This window comes from Dermacentor albipictus, chromosome 1, assembly GCF_038994185.2.
Source record: "Dermacentor albipictus isolate Rhodes 1998 colony chromosome 1, USDA_Dalb.pri_finalv2, whole genome shotgun sequence".
Lineage (NCBI taxonomy): Eukaryota > Metazoa > Arthropoda > Arachnida > Ixodida > Ixodidae > Dermacentor > Dermacentor albipictus.
The window spans coordinates 226,716,000-226,736,892 of NC_091821.1; the positions used below are offsets into that span (position 1 = coordinate 226,716,000).

Below are 20,893 nucleotides of genomic sequence, written 5' to 3' on the forward strand. Positions count from 1 at the left end.
AGCGATTCGGGCGCTGGTCAGGGGATGCCGCTCCCTAGGCCGTCGGCCACTATCGCGGCCACGGCGTCGGCTCGCTCGGCTGCGCGGCCCTACAACGTGTGCCGGTTCCCCGGTTCTCTGCCAACATCAGTGCGTGGGGCCAACAGAGAAAACGCCGTGCCCACTGTTCCCTTAACGGCAGCTCGCGTATTTGAACAGCCTAAAACGCCGTATGCCTGAACGATGCTTGATAAGCAGCTATCCCTCACCAACCTAGACGACCAAGACAACGACTCGTCTGCGGGCGCCTCGTCGTTCGACTAGGGCGAAATCTAGACGGTGCCTCAGGTAAAGGTCAGCCGTCGTCGTCGGCCGCTGGCTGCACTGCAGCATAGTACTGGAAGCACGCGCCTGCCAAGTGTCCGGCGCCAGCTGCTAAGGACCGCGAATCAACAGCGCTATAGTCGCACTATAGTTGCACCGATTGCACTATAGTTTATAAGTTCTATTTGTCATGTGAAAGAATGTAAATGTCATGCAATGGCTTTGACTTCTTCTTTCTTTAATGAAGGAACAGTTACGCTCTCTGAGGTGTCCCGTATGTCTGGCATTAATTACGCTGAGATGCCCGTTGCAGACGCTGTCAGCTGCTCGAGACAAAACGCCAGTATGACTGTGGAGTAGAATGAATACATTTCGATTTCTTAGGAAATATAGTAGGATGCTGGGAACTAATTTATTTGATCACCGCTTGTGAGCTGCAACGTCTGCAAGGTTTTTCGCAGCATAGAGATAACGTGCAGAAACCTGGAGGCTTACGAAAAGGGTTCTACTTAAATTGAGGACGACGCAACGAGCTATGGAAAGAAGAATGATAGGTGTAACGTTAAGGGATAAGAAAAGGGCAGATTGGGTGAGGGAACAAACGCGAGTTAATCATATCTTAGTTGAAATCAAGAAAAAGAAATGGGCGTGGGCAGGACACGTAATGAGGAGGGAAGATAACCGATGGTCATTAAGAGTTACGGAATGGATTCCAAGGGAAGGGAAGCCTAGCAGAGGGCGGCAGAAAGTTAGGTGGGCGGATGAGATTGAGAAGTTTGCAGGGACAACATGGACACAATTAGTACATGACCGGGGTAGTTGGAGAAGTATGGGAGAGGCCTTTGCCCTGAAGTGGGCGTAACCAGACTGATGATGATGATGATGATTCATTGCAGCTATGCACAACTGGTACAGATGAGAGAGGGATAAGATCAATATAATCATCCGTAGGGTATACAAGTTTGCACTCGGACTGCCCGAAGCCAACAGCACCGAGAAACTACTACATCTTGGATTATACAATACCCTAGATAAAGTCGCAAAAGCACAGATGATCTCCCACCTCCAAATACTCAACGACACTAGCAAAGAAAGACACATTTTACAAACGCTAAACATCACGTACTACTGTCAACACAGCGACAAAGTCGATGTGCCAGGAGAGATACGAGACAAGATCCAACTAGCCCCGATACCAAAAATCATGCATCCATCTTACGACCAGGGACGCAGAAAGGCGAGGGCCATAAGAATACTACGGAAATATGACAACGACAAAGAGGCAAGATTCAAAGACGCAGTTGGATACCCAGATTGCCGAAGATTCGCAGCAGAAGTCGTCAACATCGACGGCAAAGCTACGCACACAGCCAGTACCAGGACCAAACAATCCGAAACGGCCGAGAAAGTGGCCATTGCCATTGTTATGGCTGACATAGAAGCCCAAGTTATCCTGAGCGACTTCCTAAAAGCAGTCCGAAATTACGCCAAGGGAAGAATTTCGCCGGAAGCTTTCAGGATTCTCTAAAGCACAACTCAAACTCAGGAAACCCTGATCATCGTGATCTGGCAGTCTGTCCTAAACTTACCAACCTTAACGAGACAGGCACACTCCACTACACACAACATAATTGACCATCACGGAACAGCCCTCGAGGTTGACGCAGACGAGGACAGGATAACTAGCTACAATGAAACAACTAAGGCTATCTATCTGGTGCGACGAAGTTTCCCTCCGCCTAACAACAAGTTATGCAGAGCGCAAGCGACCAGCTGGCGGCAACTGCAGACTGGTACTTATCCAAACCCGCTTGCATATTATAGATTCTTCCCTGAGATCTGTCACGACCACACTTGCAAGGTCTGCGGTTTAGAACCTGCTACACTAAAACACATGTTCTGGGAATGGGAGGCAAACACTAAAGGCATTAATCCCGATGTTCCCTCGGCGAGGTGGGCCGATGCCCTGCACAGCTCCACGCTCGCTGACCAAATTGTGCCTGTCTAGCCGGCCCGCGAAGCGGCGATTAGGCAAGGCCTCGATGTCCCGACGTGGGAGACGTGAGCCCGGGTCATCAATCTGCAGGACACTCAATAATAGTTTTTACGAACCAAGTGATTGTATGCAGGCGTTGCAGATTACAATGCCCTTGTTTGAACTTTGGTAAAGCAATGACCGGGGCTAGTTGGCGGGCGTTCATGATTATATTGCGCTTAGTGTTACACTGACGAACGTAAGGGACAGGACGCGGAAGTACGTAGCGCAAACTACCAATTGTTTAATACTGTTAAAGAACGCGCTTATATACAAGGAGATGTGGCACGGGGGGGAAAGAGGTGCCAGCTTCTGACAGCACCTATAGCAACTTGGCTGCACACTGCAAACAATGCAAATGCCCTCCGCTACTGGAAAGCACCACAGTCATTGGCACATCAAAAACAAAAAAGCGAGAAAAATGGGAGAGCACTTGCGATAGCAAAAGAAAAAGAGATGTGCGTAAGCACTCCGTCCATTGCGCTTATCGAAGCTGAGGTCGAGTTCGCTAGGGTGAATAGCTGCAAGTGAATGATGTACTTCCGGCCTAAAGTATCATCACATGTCGTCACCTGGTCATATCCTTTTATATCTAGCTCCCCTCCACCCGCCACGCCACACGTTCCTCCTACTTAGAGACGAAATTCTAACTAATATACCGTACGGCGACGAGAGACTAGTCCTAGCACTAGACCTCAAAGGAGCCTTCGACACCGTCTCTCACGCCGCAATATTGGAGGAACTCGAACTCGCGGGTTGTGGGGAGCGTACATACAATTACTTAAGAGCGTTTCTTTCCAACCGCGAGGCGAGCATCAGTATTGGCCAAATCACTTCGGATTTATTTAAAATGCCTGAGATAGGAACACATCAAGGAGCTGTATTATCTCTTCTTCTCTTCAACATGGTGATGTGTCGCCTTGCGCGCGATCTGGATCGGATACCCGACCTAGGTTACACGCTCTACGCGGACAAAATCACGCTGTGGACGAACAGAGGTTCACTAGGGGATAAGGAATATACGCTCCAAAGCGCAGTATTAGTGGTCGAGAAATTTTCTACATGGGGTGGCCTGAAGTGCGCACCCGAAAAATCTGAGGTCATCCGGATACACGCGAAAGGCTACAAATCCAGAGGATCTATTAACATCGTGGTTGAGGGCCAATCAGTCCGAGAGGTACCCCCGATGCGAGTCCTGGGTTTGTGGCTTCAGAGCGACGGGAGAGCAGTACAGACACAAGACCCTCAAATCCACAACATAGCCCAAATGATACATCGCGTGACGTATCGAAAAGTGGGAATGCGAGAAGACGATCCTAAGGCTCGTACAGGCCTTAGTGGTTAGTCGAATCACGCATGGCTTACCGTACCAAATCCTGAACAGGGAGGAGGAAATGCAGGCTAACGCAATAATCCGAACCGCTTTCAAAGCTGCTCTGGGCCTGCCTAAATGCACTTCAACGGAGCTCATGTTAGCTTTGGGAGTGCACAATACATTCGACGAACTGAGGCAGGCCACCCTGATGCACAGAGGGAGCGCCTCAGCTTCACAAAAACTGGTAGGGTAATATTGGCTAGACTCAATATCCCAGAATACCCCATTTATCTCACAGAGCAGGCCGTACCTCTCCCTCCTTCGATGAGGTCCAAAATTACAGTAGTCCCAATTCCAAAGAATATGCATCCCGAGTACAACAAAAAAAGGTGCAAAGCACGCGCACAACACATTCAATCAGCGTACTCTAATAACCATAGGTACAGCACGTACTACACGGACGCAGCTGTGTATGCAGAAGCGACCGGGCAGCGCTACCAAAGTAGGTACGCCCTGGCAGTCGTGAACGCGATCAGCCAACAGCAAATTACCGCGTCGGTCACGGCGGGATCCCCCACTTCGGCTGAAATATTATCAGTGGCGATCGTACTCGCTTTCGCGGAGCGTTCGCAAAGGGACGCGGTCGTGGTCACGGACTCCCAGGAGACATGTCGCATGTTTCTCAAGGGGCACGTGACTGCGGCTAGCCTCGCGATAATCCCTAAATCCTTCAACCACCATCATCGCCTGCTCTGGTGCCTGGGCCACGCGGGGGTACAGGGGAACGAAAAGGCTAACGCGTTAGCTCGAGGGTTCACTAACCGAGCGACGGCGTCCTCTTCTAACCCCAACCACCCGCACTATCCCTCACAAAATTCCACCAATTTAAATGCCAAAGACATCCTTGCTCATCAGCGCGGAGTCCACAGAAAATACCCGCCGCCTCACCCACAACTTAGCCGGGAAGAGGCCGCCGATTGCGTAAAATACAGACCGGGCTATTCCCCATTTAAAATTGCTAAATGCCATGTATCCCACTCGTTATAGGGCCAACTGTCCTTGATGCGGTGGCATACCTACCCTAATACATATAACCTGGGCGTGCACTAAGCACCCTCATAGGCCAAATACCAGTAACATAATGGAGCAGTGGGAGTCACAGCTCGCCCGCTCCGACCTGGCAGGACAAAAGTCCTTAATTAGCCAGGTCAGGCAGGCGGCAGAGGCCAATGGGGCCCTGGACTGAGAGGCTTCGACCACTGCTCCTTCAAATCTTTTCCAATTAAATAAAGTTTCAATCAATCAATCAATCAATCAATCAATCAATCAATCAATCGATCGATCGATCGATCGATCAATCTATCGATTAGTCCATGAGTCAACCAATCATTTATTTACCATTCCCAAGGACAACGCTGAGGTCTGAGTACTGGCGCATGCATGCAACAGCAACAGCAACAAAAGCAACAGCAGCAGCAACTTATTATTATTATTATTATTATTATTATTATTATTATTATTACACACTAAATCATGTTGTCGGCTCCTTATGGGGGCAAATCACACAATTTCTTCCATTTTCTTTAGTTGCCTCAATAGTCCAGCTTAATTATTAAACTCAGCAAGTCATATACTTAGGGACAAACACGTACAATGACAAAATTGTACAGCGCTCTAGGAAACGTCCAATTCAACAATATTTATATTTGTACCTATTAGGCAATATTTTTTGCCACGTTGTAAGAAAAGCCCGCGAACTTACCTTTTCTCAAGTTTTCAAGTGGAATTTAGCTTCTAAATTAGTTGCCTTGATCCGCTCCTCTCTTCGCGAGCCACGAGAGGACACGGGCCACGAGCTAAGAAGAAGAAGAAGCTCGTCGTTCGATCGGGTCGGATCTTCGGACGGCTCCATCTCTGGACACCCTCGGCTCTCCAGACGTCGACCCCGGCGAATGTGAGCCGTCGCCTTCGGCTTCGCTTCAGCAGACGACCAACAGCACGCGCCTGCGGAGCATTCCCCGCCGTCGGTCAGTGCCAGCAGCAGGAGCGTCGACAGCGTTGCCTGCCTTGGCCCCCGATCGCGGCGTGGAAGGTGCATCACAGAGCAGCGAGGTCCACCACAGTTACCAGCTGCGGTCGCGCATTCTGCGACCTCCAAACGCCTTTATGCTGGTCGATCAGGGAAAGAGGTGATCGGCGGCCGCTGAGAACCCGAATGAGAACAACCAGCGCGTGAGCAGCCACCTGGGCATGCTGTGGCGTTCTCTCAGCGCCGCCGACAAAGAGCCTTACCAGCGCAAGCCGGCCGCAGCTGCTGCTGTCCACCGAAGGAAGAACCCGGAATATGTGCACAATCCGCGTGAGGCCCAGCGGTGCAAGATGCAGGCGCGCAGGACCAAGGCGATTGCCAGCAAGCTCAAGAATGGCACTTCTGGAGACCAGGAGCAGCAGCCGAGCATTTCCATCGCCGTGGCCCAGGATCGCGAGGCACCCCGGAGTTCCAGCAGCAACAGTGTCCGCCTCCGCCACCGCAAAGGAACGCACACCGTGCAACCAGCGCTGCCCGGGGCAGCAATTCGTGCGCCGGTCGGGGAATGCCACTCCTTAGGCCATCAGACACTGTCGGTGATGCACGCGCTCGCCTTCGAGCTTACCGAGACCAGACCGAGAACACTGGCGCTGCGGTACACGTCCAACGTAGAGGTGAGCCCTGAGGAGACGTGCTCACTCCGGTGCGACGTCAAGGCGTGGAAACGAGTGGTGGATGCGCTCGTCTTCCATCTTACCAAGACCAGGCCGAGAACACTGCCGCTGCACTGCACGTCCACCCTAGAGGTGTGTCCTGAGGCGACGTACTTGCTGTGTTGTGACGTTACGGCATGGAACCGAGTGATGCAGGCGTTCGCCTTCGAGCTCGCCGAGACAAGCCAGGGAGCACTGCCTCTGCGCTACACGTCCAACGTAGATGCAGACAGGGAACTACCGACCGCCACTCGCGAGGCATCGTTTCCTTACCTCGTGGCTTTCGTGTTGCGACCGCTGCATCCAGGAGGTGGATGTGACATGCACTACTAGTGCCAGCCCCACGGCGGACCAAACATCTTTCCCCGTCCGTATTCGTCCTACGTCGTGGCTGCTGGCTCGTCGTTGACTGCGCTTGCCGAACATTTCCGACAGCTTCGCGGTGGTCTTCTGGATTTCCGAGGCGGGGGCACTGTAATCTCACGCGAGGCGGTATTCATTGACGTTGCTGAAATCAACTGGCATTTCGCCGATGAAATCAGGGCGCGTTTGGATATGAACCGGCACACGCTCAAATGATTTACACCTGCAAACTTAGGCCGCAGAGGTCAAAGCCTCGTCGCTTGCGAGTTCCTGAGGCCCAAGTCTTTCTACGATGACTTTTTAATTCCCGACACGGATGCCATTTCAACGGACATATGCACGTCATTGCCGTAAAGAAAGTCCTTGCCCAGAGAACAGTCTTTCTGACATAGGTTTACATCGTATACAGTGACGAAGATCTCGCATAGATATGCGCGGCTCAATCGAGGAACTGTTCCGGGCATTTGACTTGAAGTACTCTGGATGTTTTTCAGCACGGAGGGAATGTTTTGAAATGGGAATGTCAATCACTATACTTTCAATGTAGTGTATATTTCTGCTGGACCCTGGTTTTCCAAATAACTGCAGTGGATGTCGTTTGGGCCCACGCCAGTCTTTTGACGGCTAAATGCAAGCAGCGTGCATTTGTGTTCCCGAATTAAACAACCTATATCGCTTCGGAATATGTTCATTGTGTTGTATGTTGAGCTTCGAGTTCGGAGTTTCAATTTCCACAATATATCTTGAAATACATTAATGTTCATAGCACTCCCTGGGCGCAGGATTAGTTCGCCAAAAGCATCAGCAGTTGTGTCCAGAAATTTCTTTACTCAAGATAGAGTCGTCAATGGCATTTGCTTCGTCAGAGGGCCATTTAAAGACTTTAGAACGTTTCATAGCTTCGGCTATGGTGTGTTAGGTGTCAGTGAGGAGCATAAATATCTGTGCATCACCTTCGCGTATCTACTAATGTTCACGGCGCCTCTTAGAGTGTATTTTTGAACGTAGAGGTACGTGGTCGAGGAGACCTGTCCGTTGGCATTTCCTATGCATTCTCCGAATACCCGCAGCGGTGGCTTAGCGGCTATGGTGTTGCGCTACTAAGCACGAGGTCGTGGGATCAAATCCCGGCCGTCGCGGGCGCATTTCGGTTGGGGCGAAGTGCGAAAACGCCCGTGTCCCGTACATTAGGGGCCCGATAAGGATTGCTTGGTGGTTGAAACGAACGCGGAGTTCTGCACTACTAGTGCCTCATAATCAAATCGTGGTTTTGGCACGTAAAACACCAGAATTCATTCATTCATGCAATCTCCGTTGAATATATCCGTCTTGTTTTTATGCTGAACTGCGCAGATGTAATGATGAGAATAATCAAGATGTGAGCATGAGCTATTACTTTAATAATTGGAGCAAGACTATCTACATCACTTTCTCCTTGTTTAAAAACTTTCACCAGCACTTCCGAGCAAATAGCATTTGTTGTGATGTACAATAATGGTATATGTCGCGAGGTAATGCAATGTGGTAATTTTAGCTTTTTGCCAATCAAGTCAGAGCGTTTTCCGATCTTGCGGCGGCCTATCTTACGTGTGCATTCCCTGACTGAACGCAGAGTAGCCGGCATCACCTGTAATGACACCTTTTCTGCGAGCAGACAATAATAATTATAATCGATGCGGGCGCTCTTGACGATGAGCAGTGCACTTAAATGTTGGTCGGCTCAGAAGTGAATAAAACTATTTTTATTCGAAGTGCAAGACTCTTTGTTACTAAGATCGAAAGGCCAGATCCGAGGGACACTCACGTTGACTCTGAGAAATGCTTTGATGCAATGGCTTCACAGCAGTTGTACGCCCTTTACAATGTGTTGACACCACATTATGGTATGCACAGACGGCTGTCATTTCCTCCGACAAGCGTTTCGCGTTTATTATTTATCACACCGGGGTGATCTTGCTGCATTCGCAATGAAACCTGCGTTCCAGCTTTTGCTCTTTTGCTCCCGTCATTGTATTTGAGTGCTGGAAATACGCGACTCAATAGATCTCCATGAAACGTGCGTGTCATCGCGTCTTTCCGCAAGAAAAAGTTAGGCGATCAATGACGATGTAGTAATCGCCATTACTTTCTCAAAAAAGAAATAGCTGAAGAAGAAGGTGCAAAACATAAAGAGAGTTTGATATGTGTTTTTATTTAATTATTTTACGCCACATATTTCAATCTACGAATTATAGCCGCTGAGTTTGCACGGCGTATCAACTTGGAACGAATTCTGTGGACAGCACCAGTTCCGAGACATTAATTTTCAATGTGTCCGTCGAAACGCATTGGTGTACCAGTGACTTTTGTGCTGCAACGCATAAAACAGCGATTTCTTAAAGAAGTAACCGGAACGCCAATGCATTTCGTCGGAGGCTTTGAAAATTATCTCAGAACTGATGCTGTCCAGACAGCTCCTTCCAAGTGGATACGCCATGCGAACTCGCAGCTATAATTCGTAGATAGAAATGCGTGGCGTAAAGTAGCTAATTAAAAATGATTAGCGTAATTACGTTAATTATTCAATTTAACATTTTCATTTCTCGTAGAAGTAATGGCCGCTTCATCGAATAACTCAGATCAAGAGTTAGAATTGTGCTATCTGCCATAGGCAATCTTTAAAAAATTTGGTGCAGTTAAAAAAGAAAACACCCTGTATATACATGAATTTCTGCCCACTTAGTAACACTATGCTTATATTCGCTTATCCGTCATTTAATTAGTCATTCTTATTAATAAAAGGGTCAGAAGTAATTAATGCTTCGTCGAAAGTGGCGTGATATGCTGCGCTTCAAGGAAAATTGAGTCGGCTGAGTATATTCATTTATGCTCTATGCTATGGGAAAAAATTTGCGTTGATACTAAATCTTATTTAATGCTGGTACTTCCCACAACATAGTTAGAAAAATGTCTTTTCATGGCCAGCAACATGACTGCACGCGCATATCACTGCAATTACCCACACATACAATCCCTGATTAGTCTTCCCTTCCTGCTGGTAAATAAATAGCATTGCCAGACACGATATCTTCGTTCGGAAAGCACGACAGTGCGGCGACATCCAAAGTGTCCTAAAACACAGAATCATTTCTAGCTCCATCTCCCACGCTCGTAACTGCTCATAACGCCATTCATATCGGAGCTAAGTATATATATATATATATATATATATATATATATATATATATATATATATCTTTTTCAAAGATAAGTAGAAACGCTTGTCTACCATAAATGAATAGGTATTCTATTCATTTATGATCGACAACCGTTTATTTCGTAAAAAGGCGCTGTTCGCACAACACACAAACTCGCGTTTTACCTTGTTGGTGCTGCAGCGTACCCGGAGATTCAATAGCGCAGGATAATACTTGTTTCGGTGTAGAACACCCCTCTTTGCTTCGTATGTGCGATACATTATCCTGTACAGCCAAAAGTCCAATAGTAAGCACAACATGCAAATTCCCTTCATGAGGAGTCAGGCATTCGGCTCCGCTCAGAAGGCGTCGTATGGCGTTGGAGTCGGTAATGCCATCTCTTTCGCTCTCCACAAACTAACGGCTTTAAACGGTCTATATCTACATATGAAATTGTTGAACTAATATACCTTGGGTTTCGATGCCTCGAGGATTTGACCGCGGGTTTTATGCCGCATGTGAAAAACAAATTTGACTTCTTGACTGCCCTCTTTCTTTTATATTTCTCTTTATCGCGGACATACGAAAAGGATACATGATATTGCTCTTTGTGGTGTTTTTATGCAACAAAGAAAAACTAAATGTTGCGAAAGAAAAGAAGGCCAACCGATAAAAAAAAAGATAAATGTAAAGGGAAGAAAAAACAGGGAAGGGGAAGGGAGACTGCAATAGCCGCACCCGTGCGTCAGCAGTGCTGATATTTACATTTCAACAAGTTACACGTTCGGATGGACGTAAAATCCTGTGGCTCAGTGGCTATGGCGTTCTGCTCCTGAGGCGCCGTCATTTTCATGGGTGCAGAATGCAACAACGATTGCGCACTTCGCTTTGGGGGCACGTAAAACAACCTCATTGTGGTTAAATATATTCCGGAGCCCTTACTATGCCGTCTGCTTCTGTGTTTGCTTGGGACTTTAGATAAATAAATAAATACATAAATAAATAAATAAGCCAATCAAACATTTATGTGCAATGAAGGTTGCACGAAGCTTTTCTTACCCAGGGGTAATTAATTTTTCGCCCACAGACGCGAAGTTTCGCACAATTGACAGCAGTTTGTCGAACAGTGAGTTACAAGGGTGCAAATCTTCGCCCAAGTGTCACCATTTTGTCACTCGACCGTTGCGACAAATTGCTGGCACTTTACCGATCCACCCGCGGACAAATAAAGCGCTTCGTGCAACACAGCCACTCGCAACGGCTCCTGCACTTGGGCAGGCGAGAAAGACCGCGCAAGTCGCTCGTCCGTGGGGGGGAGGGGGGCGACGGCAGGCCTTCCGAGGAAGCACAGCGCGCGGCCTGGGTGTCAGTCCTGGCGGGCCCGCTTTGGCCGCGTGATGAAGCCGATTCGAGCGTCATAAAGGCCAGGCCGGAGCCGGGGGGGTCCCAGTGTGGGCAGCATCAGGATAGGCGGGAAGAAGCGCGAAGAACGGCCCAGGAGGGGCTGCTATTCGTCCGAGCCTCTCGGAGCACACTCCCTTCGTGGCGGCGGCCGCGTAAACACGGCGCCAGGCGTCCGCCCTTCCCCCCGCCCGCGCGTGTGCGGTGGAGAAGCGGCCACTTGGTCGGCCCCGAGTGGCGCACAAGTGGGGCCTCCGCGAGTGTCCGGACCGCGGCCAAGTGCGATGTTGGCCAGCTCGGCGACGCCCTTCTCCGTCAAGGACATCCTCAACCTGAGCGACAGCGGCGTGGACGAGCTCGACCCGCAGGCGCTGCTGTACCAGGCGCAGAGCCTCGAGAAGGCCTTCTTCGAGGAGGCCTGTCACGAGGGGCTGCTCGACGCGGACGCGCTGCTGCTGCCGGCCGCCGCCGACTCGGGCGCAGCATCGGCGGCTGGCGGCGGTCAGTGCGCACCGCACCTCTGCCTGCCCTACCACGCACACTGCTTCGAAGGAGGTCCCGGGCTCGATCCCGGCTACGCGCACCAAGACGACGCGCCGCCGGCCCACCTGGCGCAGCACTGCGCAAGCGGCCGCGCCGACATGCTCAGCCAGCAGTTTGCGAGCGACGCAAGTAAGAGAGCGTTACACGAGACGTGGTCTGTTCGTGCGCATGCGAGCCTGCTTGTGCCAGGCAATGGAAGCTGCCTGGTGCGTCTTCCGAAAGTCGCGTCGCGACTGACGCGCTCGTCGCGACGCGGCTGTTATTCGTTGCATGTTCCGTGGTTTGCATTACGCGGTTGCCATTTGTCCTTGTGTATAGGTCAGCTAATTCTAGCCTCTAAGTGAGGTAACTTTAGGTGGTGCGCTTCACTATGCCTGAATATTTACATTCGTAAGTGTTCTGCCAGGCAGGTCCATCAAGAAAAGTATAACATTGCTTGATTCTTGAAATTGGCATACTTCAGCAATCACCAATATCATTATCGTCTTCTCCTGCTTAGGTTAGGAAAAATTGACCTCGTTTGCTCTTGGTGCAGGCGCTGTTTACGCGTGCTGAGTGTGTCACTTGCTGCAATAAATCAAGATATGTTCACTGCATCTCCCACCATGCTACTACAGAACATTCTTGCTAGTACTCATTGACGGGATGATAAGAAGGGGTATTAGGAATGTTAAGAAGCGCTGTGCCTCACCTCATTAGTTCTGGACAATGTTTGTGCCATTGCTTTCTAGTGCCATATGTCACGAAGGTGTTGGCGTTCGTCATCGCTTTTTGCAGTTCGTTACTGTGCTTCTGCGGCAGCAAAATTCAGAGCTAAGATACTTGCTGACAACTCGTGGGTAATTTGCGATCATTCCTTCCCTCCCTCTCTCACCCTTCTCCATATTCAATCTTTATCTGCCCTCTCACAGCTAATGGGCTGTGAAGTTTGTATTTGCGTTATAATTTGAAAAGGCGCCTTTTTAAAAGCCAGAAGTATCTTTTCGAACTGCTGTTGCTCAGATCGCTGGAAAGAACATGTAAGATACGTTCGAACTATTCATGTAGGCTACCGTCACAATGTACTACTTGACGTTTGCAGTAGAGGGCAGAACGGCAGCAAGATACTGATGCGCCCATCACCTTTGACTGCTGATCTGGCATCCACGATGCATCCAAACAACGTCTATGTTTTCAGCACTGACATGACTTCTTATGTTGGTGAGAGGGACAAATCCACACAAGGAAAAAAATTTATTCTTCGCCTCACTAAAGATGTGCAGCACTGTGGAAACACTAGCCTTCAGCCAGTCAATGACGTGATTAATGTGTGTTTTGGTCGCTGTCCCCACTTTAGCCAATGACTATAGCTTTCTGTACTATGATCAAGGTATACCGATCAATCGCAGCCAATCTAACGTTAGGTGATCTTTGTGAATTGATTTGAATTTTTAGACAACGCCGGCTATAGTTTTTTACAGTTTACAGAAGCAATGTAAGTGAGGGGCTGGAATTTTAGTAACGACCATATCGAGACAACAGACAACGAAGCCTAAGGAAGCACGAAAGAGATAAAGAATTTTTAACATTGAAATGTAGGATTGATTATAAATGTGGGCTAAATTTGCGATAAGGCTCATATTGCTCATGCAGCAAAGAGAAAATTAAAGTTGTTCAAAAAACAACTTACCGTCGGGAGGAGCCGAACCCAAAATGTTGGCATGATGCTTGCGATGCTCTCCAATTTCGCTACTGTGGCCAGCTGTCTTTCCGTCCATTTTCTGAGGTAATTTCGTATGTGTACCAGGTCAATAACCTTTGGAGTGTTAGCCAGCACCACCTCCGACCGTGGCGGAGGATGTGGAACATCCTTTTAACCGAAGACGTTAAGAACTGCGTCAAGTTATAAGGAGGCAACGGCAGTCAATAAGTACATTTCCTCGAGGAATTAAAGCGGCCAGAGTCGAGCCCTTTTGCTTTGCAAGGCACGAGAAGAATCGCTGGAAGCAAGCTCGTTGATCGCCCTGGTTCATAAGCATCCTTCTTGAGGACAGAACCGGAAAAACTAAAAACACTACTTACCGCATGGAAAAAAATAATAAATAAAGCACCTCTCTTAAGAAGCACGTGCCGATTCGAGTGGAAACTTAAGGGACTTACGAGGATAGAAGAGGTAAATTCGTTGGGGTCGTCCAATTAAAAACACTTCCCTCAATAAAGGATACATTCAAGAACAAATGTGATGGATCAGCGTGCACGCATTTATTGCAAGAGCGACCCAGCGCCGTCTCGCTATAATGCCGCATTACCACACATGTATGACATGTATCCGTTAGGAGGCTCATTACTTGAACCCTTTGCGACGAACAGCTCCAAACAAATAAAATGTATTCTCGGAGGGCATACGAACGTTTGAGAATGTTCTCGTGCAGTTGTCAAAGGTACTGCTCTGGAATTATAAATGAAAACGGCGCACATAATGACATATACATTATACACTGTTTTGTTGCACAAATATATCTAGGACCGAATTCCCAAAGCTTTTCGTCGCCAATGTCCCGATGTACTGGTGATGCCGACGATGAGCGTGCCAGTTTTTAATGTTGGCAACTATGCAATGTTACATAATAATTGACATTGAAGTGTTAGCTATACAGACGGCGTCAGCTAGACAGGAGCACGATCCTGCGAATACATAGATGGCCGATATGATGTAAGGATTCCTTTCTCATGATTCCATTCCTTTCTCTTCATCCACTGCACACGATTGGCTAATCCGGCTTAATGTATAGCGGAGTCGCTAAGGCCGCATGCCGCTCCATGTCAGTGTGTCCTTGCGCTCACCCTAGAGCACGAACTGGAGCACAGGATGCAGCGCAAGCGGGAGCGCAGTCTGGAGCACAGACAGAAGCACAACCTGGAGCAAATGTACAGGGGCACATACTGCAGCGTAATCTGGAGCGTACGTTGAAGCGTAGTCTGGAGCACAGGCAGGAGCACAAGCTGGAGCAAATGTACCGGGGCACATACTGGAGCGTAATCTGCAGCGTACTTTGAAGAGCAGTCTGGAGCACAGGCAGGAGCACAAGCTGGAGCAAATGTACAGGAGCACATACTGCAGCGTAATCTGGAGCGTACGTTGAAGCGTAGTCTGGAGCACAGGCAGGAGCATAAGCTGGAGCAAATGTACTGAGGCACATACTGCAGCGTAATCTGCAGCGTACTTTGAAGAGCAGTCTGGAGCACAGGCAGGAGCACAAGGTGGAGCAAGTGTACTGTGGCACATACTGAAGTGTAATCTGGGGCCTATTTTGAAGCGCAGTCTGGAGCACAGGCTGGAGCACAAGCTGGAGCAATTGTACAGGGGCACATACTGCAGCGTAATCTGGGGCGTACTTTGAAGAGCAGTCTGGAGCACAGGCAGGAGCACAAGCTAGAGCAAATGTACTGTGGCACATACTGAAGCGTAATCTGGGGCGTATTTTGAAGCGCAGTCTGGAGCACAGGCAGGAGCACAAGCTGGAGTAAATGTACTGGGGCACATACTGGAGCGTAATCTGCAGCGTACTTTGAAGAGCAGTCTGGAGCACAGGCAGGAGCACGAGGTGGAGCAAGTGTACTGTGGCACATACTGAAGCGTAATCTGGGGCGTATTTTGAAGCGCAGTCTGGAGCACAGGCAGGAGCACACGCTGGAGCAGATGTACAGGGGCACATACTGCAGCGTAATCTGGAGCGTACGTTGAAGCGTAGTCTGGAGCACAGGCAGGAGCACAAGCTGGAGCAAATGTACTGGGGCACATACTGGAGCGTAATCTGCAGCGTACTTTGAAGAGCAGTCTGGAGCACAGGCAGGAGCACAAGCTGGAGCAAATGTACTGTGGCACATACTGAAGCGTAATCTGGGGCGTATTTTGAAGCGCAGTCTGGAGCACCAAACCATGTCTCATAGCTGCCAATGCAGACCCAGGTTAGTGATAATAGAAATTAAATCAAAGTTCAGTTACGGATATGTCGGGAAGGTGCAACAAATATTGCTTAAATCACAAAAAAGGTTCATCGGAAATTCATCCACGAGGCAGTATTAAGCTCAACCCCGCAGAGATTTTCAACCGCTGTTTACATGAAACTTGCAGGACAGGACACACCATAACTGCACCGACCAAGCCATTCGGGCCTGTTGTATTTAAATCACGGCACATTTAGGCCTTTTTAGGACAATAAGACATATTAGTCCCACCTTTTCATGTGAGTGAAAACGCTTCTCAGCAGCAAAGGGACGAATTTAGCTAATTTCTTTGGTGCTGCCTCCAGTCTAAAGGTTTGAACACTTCACGCGAGAATAGTTTCGGGAATGAGTACCAATTGGCGACAAGCGTGCACAATGTAGAAAATTTGTTTTCATTATTGGAAAGCTTCCCAAATTTAGCCCACATTGGCTCGCTTGGAAAAAGGTTCTCGACATACCCGATAAGTTATAATCATCTTTCCTTCATTTAAATCTACACATTTAGCTCACAACAGGCCCCATTTTCGGTATCTTAAAATAGCTAGTCCGCAGAACATGCCCTTACGAATGCGCCAGCAAAACCATGCACGTGCAAACAGGCGCTGATCCCGTTGGTGTTCGATGTTCTGGAGAAGATTGCGCAAAACCATTTTGTTTATGTCCTCCGCTGTGCCACTTTGTCCGTCGTGCTTCGATCCGTGTTAAGAGGGGAAGTGGTTACACATACTTCTTCATTGAGACCCTCGAAGGTCGCTGGGAGAAACGAGTTCCACTTTTCTAAAAAGCCATGTAGTGTCAGTGGGTCAAACACGTCCGACTATTTTTTTAAAATAAAGGGCTTGGTGTAGAGACGCTAAATTTGTTCCAAACAATTTCTAAGCACCTCATTTATGCACACCACGCAAAAAATGTCAAAAGTATTGTAAAAAAAAACATATGTTGTCCTAATAAGGCTTAAGTATAAATTAAGTATCAAAAAACGTTCGTATGATCAATGAAATGCGTGCATCGTAGCCACCTTCGTTTGCATGCCAAAAGTTCAGTACAGGAGGGCGTTGACCCGTGACCTAGCAAATTACGGCGGGTTCAAGACACTGCGCGGGAAACGCAAACGCATCGTCATCCAATAAGAGAACGTCAAAGTATTGCTGAATGATATCTCGGAGACTAAGTATCAGTGGGGTGAATCAACACAGCCAGTGGCAGTGAGACGATCGTTATCACGGCAATATCCGGAGAAGTGAGATCGTCGATGTAGGCCAAACTATAGAGGGACAGCGCTTGACATTTCATGCGCAATTTTAGCGTATACAAAATTGTCGCTCTGAGTTTATACGCGTAGTACAGCTTATATATTGCGAGTGTCGTCGAAAAGAACTAAACGCTAAAACATGCGCCTGTAGCCGTGCGCTCTAGCACCTGAATGAATTTTCTTCCCACTTCGTGAGAGTTGTCATATATGAAGGCATTAATATTGCACCGTGGCCTCCCCCAATACTCTGTAAAAAAAATCGTGCTCCACCGCGACTTGCGTGTCACATTTTGGTTCTTTAGTAGCAGCTGACATCTTTGCCGCAGTCGCCCTGAAACTATGTAGGGTTCGTTATGCGGTCTCCCATTTTTTAACAAAAGGAAGTTCACTTTCGTCGGTGATAGATATAAAAACACTGTGCTAAGCGCAGCGAGATTTAGCATCAGCCCAAGAGAAAGAAAATACCTCTCAGCAGACGTGACCTTGCAGAATCATTGATCAAAGGCCCGTCGCCGCGTTTCATGAACCCTCGACTTGCGCTCCTCACGTTCTCCGCCGCCACCTGCAAAGTTCACACACCTCTGATTAACAAGCTTCATTGCATATTTATCATATTTAAAGCAATTTTCAATGACCGTACGGGTTCGTAGAGGGTTATTACCATGGCTGCGCAACGTTCCAGCTTGAAACATTTATTCTCTTGCTGTAAATAAAAATGAACATCGCCATTTTAAGGCATCTTAGCGAACCTCGAAGTACTTCATTAATTTCTTTTGCGTCCACTAATTGACTCATGCAGTTGAGATTTTCTCGGCATACGTAGATGTTTTACAGTGTTTGCGTATTACTGCACAGCTTCTTTTTGACCCCACGTTTAGTCCTCCTGCGGCTAACGTTTAAGTCTGTGCCTGATTTGAAGCTCCAATTAGCGTTAATTTCGTAACTTGTGAGTCTTCCGACTGACGCTAATCTGTATAACTTCTCCAGTACATCTTGCGATGTATGGGCCCACTCTATTTCTTCAAGACCCCATTCTTATCCGGCTTTTCGTTTTTCTCACAGCGGTCGTTTGAAACGTTAATTCGACACGTAATCATTGCTTTTTTTGTTCGAAGGCTCTCGGGACTGGAACCGGCACCAATTCAACCCACGAACGGCGTAATATTTGTACATCTTGTTTTTGTTGAAATTGAATTGATCATTGCATTACGAGGCGCCACGGCCATGCAATTACCTCATCGGGTCATCGACACAACTGCGTGCGTGGCAGCACGGTATAGCAGAAATGTGCGCAAATATAAACAGCGCGCGATGATCAAATTTACAGCATGGCTTTCGGGCATTTGTCAAGCTGCTTTTTGTCATTGAAGGGAAAGGTAAATAATAGATGGCCTGGGCAACGTAAGAAAAAGGGAAGTGAACTAAGCGAGAAAGCTACAAAAGTTTATTGTGACAGTTTAAAATAAAACTAGATTTGAGGCCAGAGTTAAAACGGGGGGAAAAAAAGAAAAGAAAATGGCAAGGCTTTACTATGGGCGATCTCAAACCGAAGAGACAAACGAAGGAATCAGTAAAATTTGGCACCAAGTCTCTCCATCTCTCCACCTTGCGGACTTCCGCATAACTGATTTACCAAGTAAAATATATATATTTATAGCGTATATGCAGGTTATGCTCTCGAAAATGGAATAAAGCTGAGGGAAAAGGGAAACGCAGGAGCCACATCGATAAATTATTATTTTTAATTTCTACCTTTGGAGACGCTTTGAGGTGTATATAATCAATCAAAAACTTCATCAGCCTTTTCCCCTGGTCTCCTTGTGTAATAGATATCAATGCATTATATTAAAAAAGAAGTAATGTAATTTGCTGTACTGTATTGATTGCTAAGGCGTAGAATGGTCACGCAGCCCTACCACGAGAGGCATCTGATTTCCTAAACGCGGCACTAAGGCTCAATTTCTTTTTTGTTGTCGTAGGTGTAAGACGTGCATCCGCCATCAGACTTAACTGGAACACGGCATTTAGCGCCTCTTCATTTATATTCCTGACGAAAGCGCACTTTTCAGGCGACCTGTCCTTCTGAGTAGGAGCTTAGCCCGGGGCGGAAGGAGGGGGGAGGGAGGGGGGAGTCTACTTTCCAAAACCCACCGATCCGCTTTACTACAGCTTGGCATACATTTTTTTTCACTCTTCAGGAATCACCACGTGCTTGTTCGGGTTAAGCATGACCGCCGCTTTGCGTCCGATATGTGACATGGTGCGTCGACAGAGACACGTTTCTGATAATAGGCACAAACATTTTGTACAAGCAGTTCTTAGTCCTAGACACATGGGGTCGACGAAGCGTCAAGTTGTACGTGACGAATGTCTGCGCCGCGGGGAGGGGCCATAGCGCCTGGCGCAAGTGCTGGCCGTAACTGGGCCATCACAACTGAGCACTAGGCATATGCTATATATAGTGGGGGCCGATATGAGATATGAGAGAGCCCGCAGGCACTGCCAATAAATATGCAAGGAGCTTGGCACTTCCAGCAGACCTGACACCTGGGTTGGCTTGATCGATTCAGTGTGGTGATCAATGACATCATGTGCAATTGCGCTTCTCGGAGAAGCGCTACGTCCAAGCGTCAGAATGAGGGAGAGAGAGAAAAAGAGGAAGGAGGATGCCGGCTTCACGGGTCTTCTTAAGCCGAGAAAATTCATACTTGCAGGTCACCTCCCCCCCCCCTCCCAATTTGCAAGTATCCCATCCTGATACCATACGAATCTTAGGGTACGAATGAACTGGTGGAGGATTTAGGAGACGGCGAATTGCCATGTTGACTATCGTGGGTGAAAGCATGGAGCCCATGTGGCGTACTTCAGTGGACGGTGATTCAGACCTAGAGGTGTCCGTCCCTGCTCAAGAAACAAACCTCACGAACGGTTAAGAAATATTTAGCGCAGCGGATCGTATTCGTGCTTGGATGCGCGGAGGCGTAGACTGTCCATCAAGGCTCGATGAGAATTCGGTTAAGACTTTTCTTAGCGTTGACGCCGACATTTTTTCGCAGTTGAGTACAACGGGGTGTGGCATGAACTTCCTCGTGCACTTGCAAAGTGTCACGTTGCGCGTACACCTCTGGAAGCCAAGGATATCAGGAAAAAGCGGGCCGATTTGGAGGTGTCGCTCATGCATGGTTAGTGTCGTCCTTTTTTTTTTGTCTTATTAACGCGGCCACGTATGACGCGAGCCAAATTGGAAGCAGATTTGCACCGTAGGTGGGCGGCTTGTAGGACTTGGAGAGAACTTTCTGGTGGCCACGTTCCAGGAGCGATTAATACTGCTGGGGAGAGCTTTCTGGTATTTATAAGAGCGAGTAGGTTGGTATGGAGTAATGATATGACGTGACCCTGAGGGTGTGTTGCTGCGTAGTTGAAGCTGGACACATCTGATTTCCGTTACAGTAAATGTAGAGTGACGCCATGCAGGGCAGATGTCTGGTCAAGTAACGATGCCTCGATGGAGTGGCGGGTAGGATGCATTGCATAAAACTTCGTGAAATTCTTACATATTCAGCTACTCTTTTACGCCATCAAAAAGCTACAGCCATCATTTATTGGCAAAATTGTCGACGCAAGTTTGTCTTTCCTGGCTAAGAAGCTAAGTACGACCTTGATGCTGGCTGTTGGTGTCGTGCCTCTGTCATATACTTCCACGAGTTTCCGCTTCTGCTCAGAGGGTCAGAAGATGCGAGCCTCCAACGTATTTCCGTATTGGTGTACTACTTGAC

At 48.1% G+C, this 20,893-nt stretch overlaps 1 protein-coding gene across 2 annotated transcripts in view; it reads left to right on the forward strand.

The window, feature by feature from the left end:
- The first annotated feature begins 11,393 nt into the window (after nt 1-11,393).
- The window catches only part of LOC139054238 (homeobox protein Nkx-2.5-like), a 41,640-nt gene continuing 32,140 nt past the window's right edge, over nt 11,394-20,893 (forward strand). The window contains exon 1 of one of the 2 annotated variants that reach the window (XM_070530952.1): nt 11,394-12,007. In XM_070530952.1, coding sequence (XP_070387053.1) covers nt 11,620-12,007 — 388 coding nt within the window. In that variant the 5' untranslated portion in view covers nt 11,394-11,619. The remainder of the gene's footprint in view (nt 12,008-20,893) is intronic. The other variant, XM_070530953.1, reaches the window with a different exon arrangement.